This window comes from Centruroides sculpturatus, unplaced genomic scaffold (genome assembly GCF_000671375.1).
Source record: "Centruroides sculpturatus isolate CEXI.00-Female unplaced genomic scaffold, Cexi_2.0 scaffold717, whole genome shotgun sequence".
Classification (NCBI taxonomy): Eukaryota; Metazoa; Arthropoda; class Arachnida; order Scorpiones; family Buthidae; genus Centruroides; species Centruroides sculpturatus.
In genome coordinates this window covers 32958-53808 of record NW_019384973.1, presented here as the reverse complement: position 1 = coordinate 53808, position 20851 = coordinate 32958, and the positions used below count along the sequence as shown (strand labels likewise).

The 20851-nt window shown below is 26.3% G+C and overlaps 1 protein-coding gene across 1 annotated transcript in view; it reads right to left on the bottom strand.

Annotated features, from left to right (window-relative positions):
• Positions 1–20851, bottom strand: part of LOC111632638 (proto-oncogene tyrosine-protein kinase ROS-like) — a 113357-nt gene that overhangs the window by 73013 nt on the left and 19493 nt on the right. Inside the window, exons 9-15 of the mRNA XM_023377132.1 lie at positions 17768–17893; positions 13602–13786; positions 9556–9662; positions 3840–4225; positions 3671–3763; positions 3376–3585; positions 176–301 (exon numbers count right to left, since the gene is read on the bottom strand). Coding sequence (XP_023232900.1) covers positions 176–301; positions 3376–3585; positions 3671–3763; positions 3840–4225; positions 9556–9662; positions 13602–13786; positions 17768–17893 — 1233 coding nt within the window. The remainder of the gene's footprint in view (positions 1–175; positions 302–3375; positions 3586–3670; positions 3764–3839; positions 4226–9555; positions 9663–13601; positions 13787–17767; positions 17894–20851) is intronic.

Genomic DNA, 20851 nt, shown 5'->3' with positions numbered 1-20851 from the left:
TATGTGCTACCTCTTGCAATAATGGCGTAATAAGCGCTTCCATTTCACGCTATATCATTGTCGCAGTAATTAAGTGAGTGTAATATATATATATTTTTAAATTATTATAAATCATTAATTATTTAATATTTGAACATGTAAGTTATAGCATAATTACAATTTTAATTGTACTAACCTGTTACGCCAATTTCATCTAATTTTATATTATAAATTAATGGTTCTACATTTTCTCCTATAATATCAGATTTTATAATTCCTTCTCTTGAACTCCAAATAATATATGGATAACCTGGTGAATTATCTGCAACAATATTTTAAATGTTTCTAAACAATTTGAATTTTATTTGACCACTATAAAATTATTTTACTCCATTACAGGTTGAGTACCCCAATCCAAAGTTCTGAAATCTGAAGTATTCCAAAATCCATAACTTAAATTTGCAGCAAGTAGCATTTTACTTAGAGTTATGACTCACTGTTTGTGTCATGAAAGATGACATAAAAGTGTATGCAACTGTCACAAAATACAGTGTCATGATTCAGTAAATGGTCAAGCATTGTAAGTGCAAGGTATGACAACTTATTTTCTTTTGGGTTGTTTATATAATGCTAAAAGTGTCAAAGAACCTGATAGTGATAATTCACTTCAACTTCATCATATCATGTATTCCAAAATCCAGAAAAATTCAAAATCTAAAACATTCTTGGTACTAAGCATTTCAGATTAGGGATATTCAACCTATACTAATTATTAACAAAAAAAAATTCTTCTTAACCTGTTACCGGTGTGTTCTCCTTCTATAAAATTGTAACGAACAAAAATAGCTCTTTACTAACATTTTCGAACCCCAACAACGGTTCTTCTTCAAGTATTTTTGAATCTCAACGATGGTTCTTTTGAACAAGAACTGTCATTGGGGTTCGAAAACGTTAGTAAAGAGCTATTTTTGTTGGTTACAATTTTATAGAAGAAGGAGAATGCACCAGTAACAGGTTAGGAAGAGTTTTTATTAGTATTCTCTGGTGTTGAGATAAAGATGTATACTAATTATTAATTTAATAATTAAAAATATACTAAAATTATTAAATTATCAATTAAAATAATTTACTAAAAATATTTATTTTTACATACACTACAGTAACATCCCCATATTTCATTTGAAACAAATAAAAACACAGAAATGAAAAATATGTTTAAAATACATACATATTTCAACATTTGACAGTTTATGTAAACAGAAGAGTTACTTGTGTTGTTGATTTATAGCTTTGAAAATTTTTCATGACATTTGGAAAAAGTTTTCTTTAAATAAAATAATTAGCATGATTGNGTCATGAAAGATGACATAAAAGTGTATGCAACTGTCACAAAATACAGTGTCATGATTCAGTAAATGGTCAAGCATTGTAAGTGCAAGGTATGACAACTTATTTTCTTTTGGGTTGTTTATATAATGCTAAAAGTGTCAAAGAACCTGATAGTGATAATTCACTTCAACTTCATCATATCATGTATTCCAAAATCCAGAAAAATTCAAAATCTAAAACATTCTTGGTACTAAGCATTTCAGATTAGGGATATTCAACCTATACTAATTATTAACAAAAAAAAATTCTTCTTAACCTGTTACCGGTGTGTTCTCCTTCTATAAAATTGTAACAAACAAAAATAGCTCTTTACTAACATTTTCGAACCCCAACAACGGTTCTTCTTCAAGTATTTTTGAATCTCAACGATGGTTCTTTTGAACAAGAACTGTCATTGGGGTTCGAAAACGTTAGTAAAGAGCTATTTTTGTTGGTTACAATTTTATAGAAGAAGGAGAATGCACCAGTAACAGGTTAGGAAGAGTTTTTATTAGTATTCTCTGGTGTTGAGATAAAGATGTATACTAATTATTAATTTAATAATTAAAAATATACTAAAATTATTAAATTATCAATTAAAATAATTTACTAAAAATATTTATTTTTACATACACTACAGTAACATCCCCATATTTCATTTGAAACAAATAAAAACACAGAAATGAAAAATATGTTTAAAATACATACATATTTCAACATTTGACAGTTTATGTAAACAGAAGAGTTACTTGTGTTGTTGATTTATAGCTTTGAAAATTTTTCATGACATTTGGAAAAAGTTTTCTTTAAATAAAATAATTAGCATGATTGCAAAAGAACTGATTTTCTAATTTTTTTTTGTTATTGTTCCAGTGTATTAAATTTTTGAAATGATATATTAATGGCTTTATAATTACTGCCAAATGCAGAATTAAACTTTATTATTTAATAATAGTTATAAATTGATATTACACATATGAATATTAAATATCAATAAATAAATGTTCACAGAATTAAATTTTAACAGAAATCAATTTTGAAATATATTTATTTTTTTCATTTTTCATAAATATGGTTCAGTTTATAAATATGGAAATAATTTACATTGTCCAAACATAATAAACTTTGGTATTGTTTTTCATCCTAGAAACCAGTGGTCCTCAAACAGTGCATCCAGGCACATTGATATATTGCAACAAAGGGCTAAATATGCAATGAATATTATGAAAGTATATTTTTAATAATGAGAAAAACTGATCTGTACAAAGATTTATTATATCCATGATAAACTAAGAGCTAGGTTAGGCCTATAGAGTAGCAGTTATCATAGTACACAGCTATTTATAATTTAAAATATATTTAACATATTTTAAATTTTTTATAAAAAGTATGCCAGAAAATTTTTTCATTGGTAATATGCACTGCAAGCTATAACAGCTTGAGAACAACTGATTCTGAGAAATTCTTAAAAGTGACATACTTCACTTTTAAGAATTTTATTAATATAAATGTAAAAAGAAAATAAAATATATTAAATAATAAAAATAAATAATTACAAAAATAACACATCAAAGTTCAAGAACAGAATCTACATATATTCGACATTTTTAAACATTTTCATTTTCAGAATTCTTCAAACTTCAAAATAAAGCATTCTAGTTTGAACTCTAAGTTATAAAATAGAAACAACATCAAAAAGTGAATTTGAAATGTTTTCTTTTTTCAATAAAATCCATTTAAAATATTGTTTGATTGGAGAAAAATATTCTAAGTTAAATTTTTCAACTAGGGTTTCTCAATTAAAAGTTTAGGTTTTAAATTAGCATTCTTTATTTTAAAGTTTGAAGGATTTGAAAATAAAATTTAAAATTTTTTAAAATGTTAAGCCAGATTTCATGAACTGACTACTTTGTGTATGTACAGAATCTGTTCTTGTATACACATACTGTATATATAAGGAATCATAAGTAATGGTCAATTTTCTTATTAATCTCAAAATTTAATTTCAGAAAGTAATTGTCTTTGTACTTTGCATTAATGTCTTTCCTACAAATTCAGATGACCATTCTCCTTTTCCACCAAGACTGCATGCTCTTATTTTTATTGAATAGGTTGTGTTTGGTCTCAAAGTAAAAATTTTGTAAATATTATTTGCAGTCCTATTTCCAAATATTGTGAGATTTTTGACATGATCAAAAAGATGAATTTCATAGAACCATTTCTGCCAGGCACCCTTTCCTATATAGTAGAGAAATATAAAAAAATAGCAATTATTTATTAAAATAAAATGTTTTGGATGCATAGTAACATATGTTAAACTTACCAACATCATTTAACAGTTTTGGTTTTGACCAAAATATTTTGGCTGTTTCATCTTGAAAAAGTGCTTGAACATTTTCTACTTCATTCAAGGGAACTAAACGTAAGAAAAATAATATAATTAACAATTGCTAATATATAATATTTTAAATTTTCTAAATATGACACAGTACCTGGATATGGTTGAGAGTCAATATGAAGCACTTTTACATTTGAAATATAATTAGCTTTAATAAGAAATTTATTGCGATAATATTTATCTACTTTAGAATGATATTCTTCTCCATATATGCTTGTGCCAGTTGTCCAATAAAACAAATTGTTATGATAAGTTAAACTTTTTACATTGGAAAAATGTGGACTGTGTGAATTATATCGAATATCAATGCTATCAGTACCATCAAGAGAAGTAGCTATAATTGTATTTAATGTAGCATTTGGAATTAAAATTCTAAAATTCATATAATCAATTGTAAATGTCTCTAAATTATAATCCTTTATGATTAACTGAATGTCATTTTCAAATGCAGGCTTAAGAGATATATCATGTAAATCTACTCTATATNATTTTAGAATGAAATATCCATTGTAATAGTTTCTTATCTTTTCTGATCATTTTGTGATATTATTTTTGACTGATTTTTATATACATTTCATATTTTTAAATAGTTTTGGTTTATTAACTATAATTTCAAATTTAAAATTATTAATGCATACAATTGAAACTTAAAATAACTGCAATAATATTTTTATTATATTTCACAAAGATTACTGAAGCAAATAATAAATTCAAACACAATAAAGAAAATTGATGTATAAAAAATACATATAATTTTTCATAATATAAACAACAGTTTAATAATCAAAAGATTTTTATCTTTTGATTAGTAATTTTTAACCTAAATGTTTTCAAAATTTTATTTTATTTCTTTAATTATCAAACTATTGTTTATGAGTATACTAACTGAGGGTCTGAGTGAAAAATGACATATCTCACAAAACTGGAAAAAAATGAGTTACTAACAAATTTGGATTTGTGCATCATCAATTCATCTTCTAAGAAGTTTTTGTTTCAGTTACATACCCTACAGGTTGCACAGTACAGAGTGGAAAAGAAAGTCACTTAACATTCATGTAATCAAAGAATGTACATTAAGCACATCATGTAACATGCATAACTCTGTAAACATTCCAGGTAGATCAATAAAATCAGCAATTAATTCCTTGTGAAATTCTGACCCTAAATGATGTGTCACATAAACCCTTTCCCAGTTTCAGAGTCACATTCAATTTGGCTGCCATGAAGATGGCAGCTATGCATGTAACACATATGTGTTTCCCCCTCAGTCTAATGTATTCCTGACATGAGCAAATTAACTTTGGGTACATTCTATATTCTGTAGCAGGGATGTTAAATGACTTTCTTTCCCACCCTGTACATCCACATTAATAAAGCACTGTACATTAAAATGCTGGTGAATTGAAACACAAATTCTTCTTTTTCTCAAAAACTTCCTTATGTGGGATATGCTGTTTTTCCACTCAGCCCCTCAAATTAATCAAGAAATTGTAACTGAATAATTCTTATTAGTGCACATTTTGCACTAAAGTCTATATTTAATTTGCCCCCAAAATTCTAACATATTTATCAATGATTTTTAAAATGTTATGAAATTACATTCTATGATATAAAATTAAATTAAAAGAAGAAATTATATATAAAAGGTAAATATATTATATAAAATAATAGGAAAATATAAGGAATTAACAATTATATAAAAATAAATTCTACATTCTGTCCATAGTTGAAAATATTTTCAATTGGAGTATATAATAGTCTAATCTCATTGTTTTTCACTTGCAGTTTGATTTGGACAGAAAGAATTGTTGTCTTCTGTCACTATTATATAACATCCAAAGAGAACAATTAGTAATAAATATATCCTTCTTCAGTTTTACTACAACAACTAGCAAGAGAAAGTTACTATATATATCAAAATCAAATATTTCATTAATAATTTGGGAATACAGTTTTACATTTCATACAACAAAAATATCAGTAAACAAATTTTAATTTCAACCAAACTTTATTTCTTCAATTTACATAAATATTTAGTTCTCTGCTATTTTGGAGACAAAAAAAATTCATCTTGATCTCAAAAATAGCTAAGAACTATATGTGACAAATTTTGATTTTGATGGCCTTTAAAAGTTACATTTGTTAAAAACAAAATGATTGCTAAAAAAATTATACAAAGTCATTAATATCAATTTTATAACATTTAGAAAAGCTTTGTAAATAATTCTAAAATTTTCAATCAGATAATTAATTGATGAGACTATGTCTTGTCTCTAAAATCGTGCTGCTGTCAACTACTGCACACCTTAGAGGTATGAAGGAGTACATGTCAGGAGTTGCAATTTAGTACAGAGTATTTGGCGCCTAAATCATGTAAACATAAAATAAACCAGACTTGTAGGTAGTCAGGGAACCGAGAACCAGGTCAAAAGAAAATATGAAATGCCAAGACTGTTTCTACAAACAAGCATGAGTGTGAGATTTGCACATGCATTGCTCACGCTCTCCAAGACATAGTCTTGTCCCAAAATACCTTTGCCATTTTACTTGTTTTTTTATATTTAATACCAAAAGATACTTATGGAAGATGAAGATACAGATAACTAATTAGCTTCTTTTTTTTTATAATTTATATCAAATGGAAAAATTAGTTGATGTTTATACATACTAAAAGCTAAACTATACTACAGTAATGAAATTTAAAAATTGCTGTCAAGACAGATGCAATATGAGAACTTAATTTTAAAACTTCTTATCATAAGCAAACTCTTAAGATAGAAGTATAAAACCAAATATAAAAATGCACAATATATTAAAATCTATGTTTTATTAAATTTATTTTAGAAATAGTAAATTTAATAAAACATTTTTTAATATATTTTAATATATTCAAAAACTTCTTTAAAATCTAGCTGGAAGTTTTGGTGTAAAACTTCCTGATAGTTTTAAAGGATAATATTAATATTTATTTCTACAAAATATAGTTTTCCAGATTCATGAAGTTATTTAAAAGAATACAAACCCATGAAAGGGATCTACATGTAAATCACTAGGCTGTTTATATAGATTTTCAATTACTGTCCTGCAGTTACTTCCATTTAATTCACATCTGTTTATCTGCAGTCTGAAATTAATTTATATGTAATTTTTTTCAATAAATGCAGAACAGGTTAACTTAATTGACTGATAAAATTTTAGAATGAAATATCCATTGTAATAGTTTCTTATCTTTTCTGATCATTTTGTGATATTATTTTTGACTGATTTTTATATACATTTCATATTTNATTTTAGAATGAAATATCCATTGTAATAGTTTCTTATCTTTTCTGATCATTTTGTGATATTATTTTTGACTGATTTTTATATACATTTCATATTTTTAAATAGTTTTGGTTTATTAACTATAATTTCAAATTTAAAATTATTAATGCATACAATTGAAACTTAAAATAACTGCAATAATATTTTTATTATATTTCACAAAGATTACTGAAGCAAATAATAAATTCAAACACAATAAAGAAAATTGATGTATAAAAAATACATATAATTTTTCATAATATAAACAACAGTTTAATAATCAAAAGATTTTTATCTTTTGATTAGTAATTTTTAACCTAAATGTTTTCAAAATTTTATTTTATTTCTTTAATTATCAAACTATTGTTTATGAGTATACTAACTGAGGGTCTGAGTGAAAAATGACATATCTCACAAAACTGGAAAAAAATGAGTTACTAACAAATTTGGATTTGTGCATCATCAATTCATCTTCTAAGAAGTTTTTGTTTCAGTTACATACCCTACAGGTTGCACAGTACAGAGTGGAAAAGAAAGTCACTTAACATTCATGTAATCAAAGAATGTACATTAAGCACATCATGTAACATGCATAACTCTGTAAACATTCCAGGTAGATCAATAAAATCAGCAATTAATTCCTTGTGAAATTCTGACCCTAAATGATGTGTCACATAAACCCTTTCCCAGTTTCAGAGTCACATTCAATTTGGCTGCCATGAAGATGGCAGCTATGCATGTAACACATATGTGTTTCCCCCTCAGTCTAATGTATTCCTGACATGAGCAAATTAACTTTGGGTACATTCTATATTCTGTAGCAGGGATGTTAAATGACTTTCTTTCCCACCCTGTACATCCACATTAATAAAGCACTGTACATTAAAATGCTGGTGAATTGAAACACAAATTCTTCTTTTTCTCAAAAACTTCCTTATGTGGGATATGCTGTTTTTCCACTCAGCCCCTCAAATTAATCAAGAAATTGTAACTGAATAATTCTTATTAGTGCACATTTTGCACTAAAGTCTATATTTAATTTGCCCCCAAAATTCTAACATATTTATCAATGATTTTTAAAATGTTATGAAATTACATTCTATGATATAAAATTAAATTAAAAGAAGAAATTATATATAAAAGGTAAATATATTATATAAAATAATAGGAAAATATAAGGAATTAACAATTATATAAAAATAAATTCTACATTCTGTCCATAGTTGAAAATATTTTCAATTGGAGTATATAATAGTCTAATCTCATTGTTTTTCACTTGCAGTTTGATTTGGACAGAAAGAATTGTTGTCTTCTGTCACTATTATATAACATCCAAAGAGAACAATTAGTAATAAATATATCCTTCTTCAGTTTTACTACAACAACTAGCAAGAGAAAGTTACTATATATATCAAAATCAAATATTTCATTAATAATTTGGGAATACAGTTTTACATTTCATACAACAAAAATATCAGTAAACAAATTTTAATTTCAACCAAACTTTATTTCTTCAATTTACATAAATATTTAGTTCTCTGCTATTTTGGAGACAAAAAAAATTCATCTTGATCTCAAAAATAGCTAAGAACTATATGTGACAAATTTTGATTTTGATGGCCTTTAAAAGTTACATTTGTTAAAAACAAAATGATTGCTAAAAAAATTATACAAAGTCATTAATATCAATTTTATAACATTTAGAAAAGCTTTGTAAATAATTCTAAAATTTTCAATCAGATAATTAATTGATGAGACTATGTCTTGTCTCTAAAATCTTGCTGCTGTCAACTACTGCACACCTTAGAGGTATGAAGGAGTACATGTCAGGAGTTGCAATTTAGTACAGAGTATTTGGCGCCTAAATCATGTAAACATAAAATAAACCAGACTTGTAGGTAGTCAGGGAACCGAGAACCAGGTCAAAAGAAAATATGAAATGCCAAGACTGTTTCTACAAACAAGCATGAGTGTGAGATTTGCACATGCATTGCTCACGCTCTCCAAGACATAGTCTTGTCCCAAAATACCTTTGCCATTTTACTTGTTTTTTTATATTTAATACCAAAAGATACTTATGGAAGATGAAGATACAGATAACTAATTAGCTTCTTTTTTTTTATAATTTATATCAAATGGAAAAATTAGTTGATGTTTATACATACTAAAAGCTAAACTATACTACAGTAATGAAATTTAAAAATTGCTGTCAAGACAGATGCAATATGAGAACTTAATTTTAAAACTTCTTATCATAAGCAAACTCTTAAGATAGAAGTATAAAACCAAATATAAAAATGCACAATATATTAAAATCTATGTTTTATTAAATTTATTTTAGAAATAGTAAATTTAATAAAACATTTTTTAATATATTTTAATATATTCAAAAACTTCTTTAAAATCTAGCTGGAAGTTTTGGTGTAAAACTTCCTGATAGTTTTAAAGGATAATATTAATATTTATTTCTACAAAATATAGTTTTCCAGATTCATGAAGTTATTTAAAAGAATACAAACCCATGAAAGGGATCTACATGTAAATCACTAGGCTGTTTATATAGATTTTCAATTACTGTCCTGCAGTTACTTCCATTTAATTCACATCTGTTTATCTGCAAGACAAAGAAAAATAGTCATTTAAAATAAATAACTAAATCTTATTATTTATAAAATAATTTTATAAAATTTATTTATCTCTTCAAAAAATATAAATTTACAGCTTTTAAACAGATTACATTATTTTTTTTAGAATACTTCTATAAAATTTTTATAAAATTTTAATAATTTCATTAATCCTCTATAACTGAGAAAGTAAACATATACATATTTTTACACACATTTTTATATGTTTAATTGTAATCAGTACAGCATACTCTTGATTGTGTGCAGATTATCCATGCATGCATGCACAATTTTTAAGGAGATGCTTACATCAAAAATTTATGTCAGGAATACAAATATTAGTATTAAAAAAAAATCTGCATTGGTAACTCTTGCTATTAATTAAAAATGGCACATTGAACATCAGAACTACTTTCAAAACATCAAGGCATAAATTAAATGTCCTAACAAGTATAATAAATGCAGTTTATTCTTGAACAATATGGCTTTACTTATGTGTATATGGTAGTTTTTTCATTAAATAAGTTGTAAAATTGTTTGAAGAAAATATTTTGAATCATTACCAATAAGTCATTAATATCATAAAATTGATGACGTTTTACAATGATATATAGATGGCAACCATTTCTGTTAAAAATTCAAAAAACTGATAGTGAACTGCAAGGCACTAGTTCAATAAATTTTTCTGAATTTTCTATTTATATTAAAAGTTTTATTCAACACCGATCACATCTAAAGCTTATTAATTAATTATCATTCTCAAAGCATATTTTACTTATAATATATAAACTATTTGACTAATAAGAAATTAAAAACTAAATAAAATAAAATAAAAACTTTTTGCCCCTATCATCTGTTTTTCACTTTCCTTTAGTGTAAATTAGTTTTAAGGATTAGTTATAAGGAGATTTTTGGGTAATAAGTAATTTTGAGTTCTTTTTGTCACAATATTCTGTAATTTTCCAGCCAACGCGTCGGCTGGATAATTACAAAACACAGTCGTCGCGACGACTGTGTTTTGGGTTACTGCTAGAGTATCCGTCCTAGAGTTGGCATCCATTACTGATCCTGCACATGATTATATCATGCAAAATAAATTGTGTTTTTAACACTTACTGCACGTGTTTCCTTTTTTGGGGGGTATTTGCCTTAGTAAGCAAGCAAAAACTCTTTCATATCTCACAAATATGGACCATTGGTTCAGGAGATATTAAGGGGGTGAGGCCATATCTAAAAAAGCTTCCAAATTATTTGTACAAATTCTTAGTTTATCAAAAAATAAATGTATTTGTTTCAAATATTTTTTTGAAAATCACCTCCACTCTGAACATTAATGGTTTTCGATCATTTTTTTTATAAGTTTTGATAAAATAAACCAATTGAGTTCTTTTTCAATATATATGTATTAATGAAATAGTTTTAAGAAATTGATATTTCTCCAATCCCCAACTCTAGATCCAGAGTAAAAATATAAAGAAGTTTCTTTTTGTATGAAATTCTTTCAGATAAATATTTTTTTCTGTTATTAATCATAATTATCATCAAAATTAGACCAAAACATTTTTGCTAAAGAGATGAGGAAGGGCAATACTTTTAAAATAGTTAAATAACTCCCATTTCATAAATAATTATTCATATTAGTAATTTTACATAAATCTGTAGCCAAAGGTAATGTGATCAATTATTAGAGATGAAAACAAACAAAGAATTCCCTGTAAGTCCAGTGACAAAGTTGCCAGCCTTTTACATTAATCCATTCATTTATCTTTCTTTGATAAATTATATAAGTTTATAAACAAAAATATTTACAGTTGACCCCCCATAACACTGTTGATTATTCTGTTTTATATGAATTCCATGTTGTACGAGTCACTTAGATTTTACAAATATGTGTGTTGTGCTGTGAACGGCTCACGTATTTATAAAATCTAAGTGACTCGTACAACATGGAATTCATATAAAATGGAATAATTAACAGTATCATAGGGGGGGTCAACTGTATATATATTTTAGAAATGCATAATTCAATGAAAAATAGTTGCTGAATTGAATATAATTATTTCATTTTTCATTTAAAGTGAAACAAAAGGTTTAGATTTTAAAATATATTTTAATTAAGAAAGTTAAAATCATTATAGAACAATGTTATCATTAAAATTCTTCTTTTTGAATGTTTTGTTTGTAAATCTAATATAACAACCTGAATACAAAGGTCACAACTTTTGTTCTTAACTCCAGCAAATTTTTTGCAAAAGTTTGAAAAATTTTAACAAAAATTCTATTCAATTTTATTCTTTACAGAAATATGAAATCATTTTCATTTCATTCATTCATTTTCATTTAACTGTAATGAAAATATTATATTTATAATTATTTAATATAATCAAGTTTTTAATTCCTTAAATATTACTTAATATATTTATAATCATTCCAAATAAGCATACTTTAGATATTTGATTTGTTTCTAACCAGATTATAATAGTTCCTACAACTTTCTCTATCCAAATTAATAATAGAGATTACTTTTACAAAAAAAAAAGGAATGAAATCTGAGTTAGACATCTCTCTTCTATCTATCTATTCTTGTTGTGATTTGCTATTAAACAATTAAACAATAGTGTTTGTATTTTAATCTATATAATCATATTTAATAAACTGTATTTTAATATTGAAAAAAAACATATAAATAAATTTTAGACGACAAATCTGATTTCTTAATGATTTTTGTCATTATGAAAAATTCAAACATTTTAAAAAATTGTAAAAATCAATCTCTTTTTGATTTTCACCAAACAGAATTTAGAAATTTAAGAAATGTGCCTATCCCTTAAAAATTATGGCATGATTTTAAAACTTTGAATATAATTCTAAAAAAATAAAAAACTTCCAACAAAAAAAATTTTTTGAAGAGGTTAATCATTGCAATTTAGCATCTGTTACAATAAATATTACAATCTCTGCAAAAATTTTGTTTATCAAATTTTGTAATAATATTAAAAGAACTTAAGAAAGAAGCATAAAATATTTACATATTTAAAAATAATTTAATCATTAAGATCAAAAATACATTACATTAATTCAATAATATAAAATTTCTGCTCAATATTAAAAAGTAAATATTTAATTCTATATGTATTTCTCCAATCTATTATATATAGGCTGTCTTTTTTCAACCTCCAATGGTCCATAAAACAAAGACAAGTGTAAATAACAAAATGAATTTATTACCAAAAGTTAAATACAAACATGGTTACTTTTTGACATAATCATCGTGAAGATTGAGGCATTTGTCATATCTGTGGATGAGCTTTGCAATCCCCTCTTCATAGAATGTTGCTGCCAGTGACTTGAAATGGACCTTAATGTTGTTTTGAAGATCATCATTAGTCTTTAACCTCTGTCTTCCTAGCCATGTTTTCAGTTCAGGAAACAGATGGAAGTCTTCACATATTAAAAGTGTAAAGACTTCCACCCAGCGTATAGCCCCAATTTAGCACCAAGCAACTTCCACCTCTTTCATGAACTAGGAAGGCAGAGATTCAAGACTAATGACAATCTTCAAAACAACATTAAGGCCCATCTCAAGTCACTGGCAACAACATTCTATGAAGAAAGGATTGCAAAGATATCCATAGATATGACAAATGCCTCAATCTTCATGATGATTATGTTGAAAAGTAACCATGTTTGTACCTAACCTTTGGTAATAAATTAATTTTGTTATTTACACTTGTCTTTGTTTTATGGACCATCAGAGATTAAAAAAAAACTACCCTCATATTTTAGGAAGTTTAACATTCATCCTGATATATCTCAAAATTTAGTCTTAAAAATTAAAGTAGTTCTCAATCTCTTGTTTAATATTATAATTTATACCAATTTATAATTTTATTTCCTATACAGAATTGAATTATTTAAATACTCTTTACCTTATTTTCTACAACCATATATAAATGATTGTTTAACCAATCAAGAGTTAATAAAGTTGAAACTGAAGATCTTGCTTCAATAATTGGTGGATTTAATTGAAATTTTTCATACATAGAGATGCAATAAATAGAACCTGTAGAGTCAGAAACATATATTTTTTCTTCTCTCATATGAAATGCCATGCCTAAAAATATAATTTTCATTTAAGAAATAGTTTTAAAATCAAAAAAAAATTTTTTTCAGTAATAAAACAAAATTTTAAATATTGATTCATTTGTAAATCTCCACATTCATACACTATACAGTATAATCCCAACTTACAATCATATCTCAATTCCAAAAAATCTGTCATAAATCAAAATCTCGTGGAGACAAGTTTATCCATTATTTCTTATGGTCAAAATTTAAAGTTCATTACATCATAACCAGTCACACTAACAATGTTCCATAAATAACATTAAAGTGCTTCAGAACACCTATTTACCTATTAACCAATAACTCTAAATAAAATAAAATGAATAAAATGAAAGTATTGACTAAATGTTTTATATTCCCTGATATAAAATACTAATACAAAATGAGAGAAGTGAATATGATATAAATGACATGAGTATATAAGTTATTTAATAGTTTTAATTTAACAGTAAGAATGACAGTTATGAGAATAAACAGAAAATAAGTAAAACAGAGTAAAATAAAAATGTAATCACCAATAAAGAGTTTGTAATGTAGAGAGTAGTTTACTAAAGTGCATAACCCCATTACAAGAAATGGTGCTATCCCTAATGAACAAATATAAAGTGTGAATGAAACAAGAAAAATGGATGCTGGAACCTATGAGCCATCTAATTGGAGCATGTGGGAATTTCAGTATCATCACACTCATGATTAGAATATTTTTCTCTGTTAAATATCAGCTGGTGCTTGTTGTAACAAACATTTTTTCTCATAAATTGAGAAGAGGAATAAATTAAAGTGTCTCATTCTATCAAATTCTCATATATCAAGTATTATGGATAAGCATCACATTGTAAATAAGTAAAAATACAAAAAAGATCTAATAATCAAAAATAAATTGAATTTCTAGCTTAATTGAAATAACAGTCTTATTCAGTGTGTCCATAAAATGTACCCAATTTTTTCACACAACACTGATCACACATGAAATCTATAAAAATTAATTAATATAAAATCATATTTTCCAATGCTTTCATGTTTTCAATGCAAAATTAAGATGTATTGTAAAAATGTTATAACTGCAAAAAATCTCAACAAAACCTCACTTTATATTAACAATAAGAAATTGTTGCATACTATAAAAGAAAGAAAGAATAAAATGGAAATGATATCTATTACAGGAATCAAAATACAGAGTATAAATATCCTCAAACTACAATTGTAAAATAGTAGCTTCATATAAAATTGAAAGTAACATTGTTATCTTGTTTGTTTAGTTTTGGCTTAATATTAACAATACTGACTCATAAAGAGTAATTAGTTTTTCTTGTGTAACAATCAAAAAACAATACATTTATCTTATGGAATAAATATTTTTATTACAAATTACTTACCTTTGAATCTATCTACAAATTTGATCAACCAAAAAAATTAGTTATAATTAGAAATAATCAACTTATCAAGAGTAAACTCAAACCTTTTTCAAGAAGTTAAATCTTTCATTTAAAAAATTTTTGGAATATGAAATGTCTCAAATAAAAGATTTGATTTTGAAAAAGATTTGAATTGCCCTTGATTGATTAATTACAATATAGAATCATTATTTTCTTGTTTATAAAAGTAGAAACAAATTTCTTTTATAAGTATAAACATCATTAAATTGATCTTTAATATTAACACCAAATGATTGCTAGATTATATCAATAACACAATATAATCTGGAAATTGTTTGGCATTAAAATTTCTTTTATAACAGTCATTTGTGCTATTTGTTAACTTACTGATTCTGTGTTAATGTTTATTTAATTTTGGTAAAACTTTTAATAATTTTTACATCCTGAATGACATGCATTGTAATATTATATAAAATACAGCTAAAAAATAATAGTTTCACTAAACTATATAAGCAATTAATTTACAGCTATACTGATTATGATTTTGTTGGAATATCATCATAGTGATGATCATCACTAAGATGACATTTTATTTATGATAAATGAATTGAATCAAATGTATATATTCCAAAATGTATATATTATTCTGAAAACTAATAAAATAAAATTTATTGATTGTAATTGAAATTTTATACATATTATATCAATGTTTAGTATATCTCCATTTTACGACTTAACTAGTTCCTAGAATATAATTATTAAGTGAATCATCCTATTTATTACAAACTCAGTGTCAAACTAATTAAGTTCGAAAAAAATTTTTAACTAAACAATACTACATAGTATTGGAAGTATCAACAAAATATTTGAAAGTTAAACATGACATTTTATGCAGTCATGATAGGAAATTTACATCACAAAAGCAGGAATATATTAAATACTAGTGTAAAAATATTATTATTATTATTTTGTGAATATCATGCCCAAGATAATACTGGTGCCAAGTGCTATGCCAGATTAAAGTCAAGGCATAAGCTACCCAAACAAGTGTAACATTAAGATGTGTTATTGATGTGTATGTCAACATCTAGAAATTTCCTGACAATGTGACATGTATTCAATATTGCAACTTTCTGTAGTGCCATGTATATGTTTTTATTAAGGTTTAATGTTTCTAGACTTTTGTGTAGTGTAGGTGGTATAACACTAGTGGAAGAGAGGACAACAGGTACAATAAATACTTTATCCATCCTCCACATCTGTCTTACTTCTTGAGCGAGTAGACTATATTTGTTGATTTTTTTCAATGTAAGCACTTTTAATGTTATGAGTGTTTGAAACAGAGATGTCTATTATATAAGTGATGTTACTGCATTTGCATTGAAAGTGATGTCAGGTCTATTGTGATGAATTGTTTTATCTGTGATTATGGCTCTGTCAAAGTATATTTTGTGTGTGTGTCATTTTCTAATACTGTCTATGAAATATATTTGTAGTATGGTACCTGTGTTTCTGTGCAAGCTCTTGATCTTGATGTATTATATTTCCTATTTAATTATTCCTATGTAAATAGTCTGTTTTAAGAGCTTGCAATCAGAGGTTATATGTTGTATTGTTTCTGGTAGAATATGATATTTTCTGCACAAGTCATTTGTGAGTGATGATATATTAGAAACTAGTGTAAAATTATTATTATTTTGTGAATATCATGCCTAAGCTAATACTGGTGCCAAGTGCTATGCCAGATTAAAGTCAAGGTATAAGCTATTAAGTGTGTGTTTTCTGTAGTTTTTAGTGTTTATAATCTGATTTTGAATAGCAACCATAAATCTGTCAGTATCTCCAAACACTCAGCCCCTAATCAGCCTGTAGTTTGATCCAGTTTTGTCAACATAATCCTAAGCTAGGTTGTAGACATGCCTGCCATGAAGTACTTTTTGGTCCCATGACTGCTTAATAGTGTCTAAGTTATTTATGTGTTGAGCTATGTCCCAGTGCTCAGAGTGTAAGTTTAAAGCTGTGTGGTTACTACCTGCAGAGTTATAGCTTTATGTAATCTTAATGTTTCTTACATTTTGTGGAAGAACTCCCACAGTGTCAGAATTTGTTTGTAGTGCAGCTTGACTATATTAGTAAGGCCACATACACCTTTTTACAAGAAAGAGTTAGTTTTTCTATGGATCATTTCAGGTGATATTGTTTATGCTTAGTAAGTATTGTTCTTGTTTTTTTTTTGGAGTTACTCAAGATCTATGCATGTCCAGTGTATAACTCCAAAAAAATAAGTAAGTACAAGTAAGTACAGAGACAACATATGTATGTATTAATAGCTTTTATTATTATTATTATAAATCTTCAACCAATCAAAAATTGTAAAATTATTTTTAAAAATTACTAAACTTGTACAAAACATCAATAAAATTTAACTAAAATGTTTAGATCCTTTAATTTATAATTAATTATAAAGTTTAATAATTTAGACAAATGAATTTTATTTAATATTTACAGTTACGTAGTTAAAATTTTAAGCATTTTAATGGTTTTTAATTTATTAGAAAACATATAATTGACTAAAATAATAAAAGTTTAATTACCAGTAATAAAAGCTGATTTATTCGCTGGACAAAAAATTACTTCTTCAACATCAGAAATAGATAAACTGTGTTTTGCTATACAGTGTTGAGTAGGAAATAAGAGGTATGGATCTACCATCTGAGATTCTAAATAATTAAAATCATCATTAAAATTCTATATCACATAATTATATGTTAAATTAGATATATAAGTTTTAAGACAAAAAATTACTAAGTTTCATATGAAAAAGTCATTTACCACCATATTCCATAAATATGTACAGTACCATGTAATCAGAAATATATATTGTCAAATTTAATACTAAAAAACAACTATTAGTAAATTGTAATATTTATAAACTCTAAAATTTTCTTAGTTTTGACATCAGTCACAAATTTTATTTCTTATAATATTCCTACAAAATATTTAATTTTTGTTTTACTAAAATACATGAAATTGAAAAAAAAAAATTAACATTTAAAAATTTCCTATTGTTAGAACGACATCATTGATAAATTTATTACATTGTTCTGCATTAAAATCCTCCCATGAAAGAAAATGTGATATTTTAATGAATTTTAGTGTGCTAAATATGAGTCTAAAGTCAAAAATCTTCTATCACCCACAGTTTTTTTAAATACCACATTTTTGCAGAAAAATGCCTCTTTTAGACAAATTTTCTGTCTAAAAGAGCCAGAAATTTGCCAGAAAAAGAGAGTCAGGAAATCTTAAATTTTTTCAATGGAAGACAATCTTTTATGCAACGATACACTACATTTGTTAGAAAAGCTTTGACTGCCACAGGATCCTGTGAAATGGGGACTCTTTACTGACTCATCAAAGTTCAACCTTAAAGAAGTTTTGCTATACAATGACAACAAACATTCGTCTGTTCCAATTGCTCATGCTGTTCACATAAAAGAAACTTACAACAACATGACGGTAATGCCGGACAAGATAAAATACAATGAGCATAAGTAAAATGTGTTTGCTAACCTCAAAATTGTTGCAATCCTAATAAGTCTCAAGAAGGATATACTAAATTGTGCTGTTTTATGTGAATGGGACAGTCAAGCAAAAACCAGTCACTACCTGACAAAAAAGAGGCTCAATCATGCAGCAAATGTACAAGGTCAGAAGAATATTGCTTTTCCTGCTTTGGTGGAGAAAACTAAATCCTCTTACCTCCTCTTCATATCAAGTTCAATTTGATGAAGAAATTTGTGAAAGGTACGGATAGAAAAGGAAAAGGCTTTGTTTACTTAAAGCAAAAGTTTTCTCATCTAAGCAATGTGAAAGTAAAGGGGAGAATTTTTGTTGGTCTCCAGGTAAGACAACTTTTGTAGCAGCTTAGTTTCAAGGAAAAACTTAATCCAGCAGAAAAGACAGTATGGAATGCATTCAAAAATGTGAACAAGAATGTACGAGCTAACAACTGAGAATATTGTGGAGAAGTTGGTAATGTCTTGGTAATGGTATCCAAACACTGGATTGCAATATGTCACTCAAGATGCATTTCCTGCATTCCCACTTAGATTTTTTCCCTGCCAACCTAGGAGCTGTTTCTTCTAAACACAGAGAAAAGTTACATCAGATTCTTTCTCAAATAGAAAAATGGCATAGCAGAAAGTAGAATGAAAACATGTTAGTGAATTACTGCTGGACTCTACAGTGAGAAACATGAAAAAGAATTTAAAACAAAAGAAAATATGTCATTAAGACTTTGTTTTTAAATGTATAGAATTATGAGAAAGAAATAATTAACATAAATTTATTTGTATCTGATTAGCCAATTAAGAATATGTGGAGCAAGTAAATATAATATTTTGAAAAAAATGTTTTCCTTCAAAAATCTGATCTCTCTCAAAAGTGGCAGGTGGTCAATTATTTTGCCAGATTTAGATTCAGCACCATTAAAATTATAAAAAAAAAATCAGTAAAAATGTTTGATAGGAGCAGAAATAAATTTTTTTGGCAAAACAGTGTTATTAGTTTGATAGTTGATAGGTTGCAATGCATTGATAAATTGAATGCAAATGTACAATACTGTCTTACATTACAGTATTCCATAATATTCAAAAGTTCATTGTTTGCAGTTAAATTTTTTGAAATATTTAAATAATCATATTAAACACTATTTCTCTCTAGTTATATATTCCTTTAATTGGTAAAAAATAAAATAATATTTTATTTATTTTAATCATTATATTTTTATTTTAAAAAATTCGATATTTTACAATCTCTATTTTTTTCACAAATTTTTTATATATTTAAAAATAGTTATCCAATAAGTTATTTTTAAGAGTAATTACCATTACAATAAATTAAGTACAGTGGAACCTCGGTATACGTCTGCTTTAGAATACGTCCAATTCGGAATACGTCCTGTTTGGACGAAACAAAATTTGTTCGGTATACGACTTTTGTTCGGTATACGACTTAATTCAATTATACGCGCCATCTATGAACAAGTACTGTAGCAATATCGGTGTACTACACCAGACTAGACGTTCACGGTGCTACAATTTATAACTTTGTTAAATTTCTTCAGATTTTAATTTGTAAGTAAAATTTTATTTTTTTTATTAATCATGAATTGCAAAAGGGCAACAGAAAAATAAAAAAAATGACTAGAATCACAACGGAACTGAAAAAAGAGATTGTTGAGAAATATGAAGGTGGCACGCGTTTTCGAGATTTAACTGTTGTATTCCGTATTCCGAGAACGACGATATCGACAATCGTGAAAAATAAAGACATTATTAAGTTTGCTAACGTTGCGAAAGGGGTTAAATCAATTTCTAAACAAAGATTCTCGACATTAGATCATGTCGAGAAATTGCTTTTGCTTTGTATAACTGAAAAACAGTGTGCCGGCGACAGCGTATCGAAAGAAATTATTTGCGAGAAAGTTAAAAGGATACATGCTGATCTCATGAAAAATCAAGCAGGAACTAGCCAGGAAAGCGAGGTGTTTAAAGCCAGCCATTTTTTTTACATGAGAACGGATTAATCATTTTTACATTACTTCTTATGGAAAAGGTTGATTTGTTATACGTCCTATTCGGTATAAGTCCAAACACCAGGAACGAATTAAGGTCGTA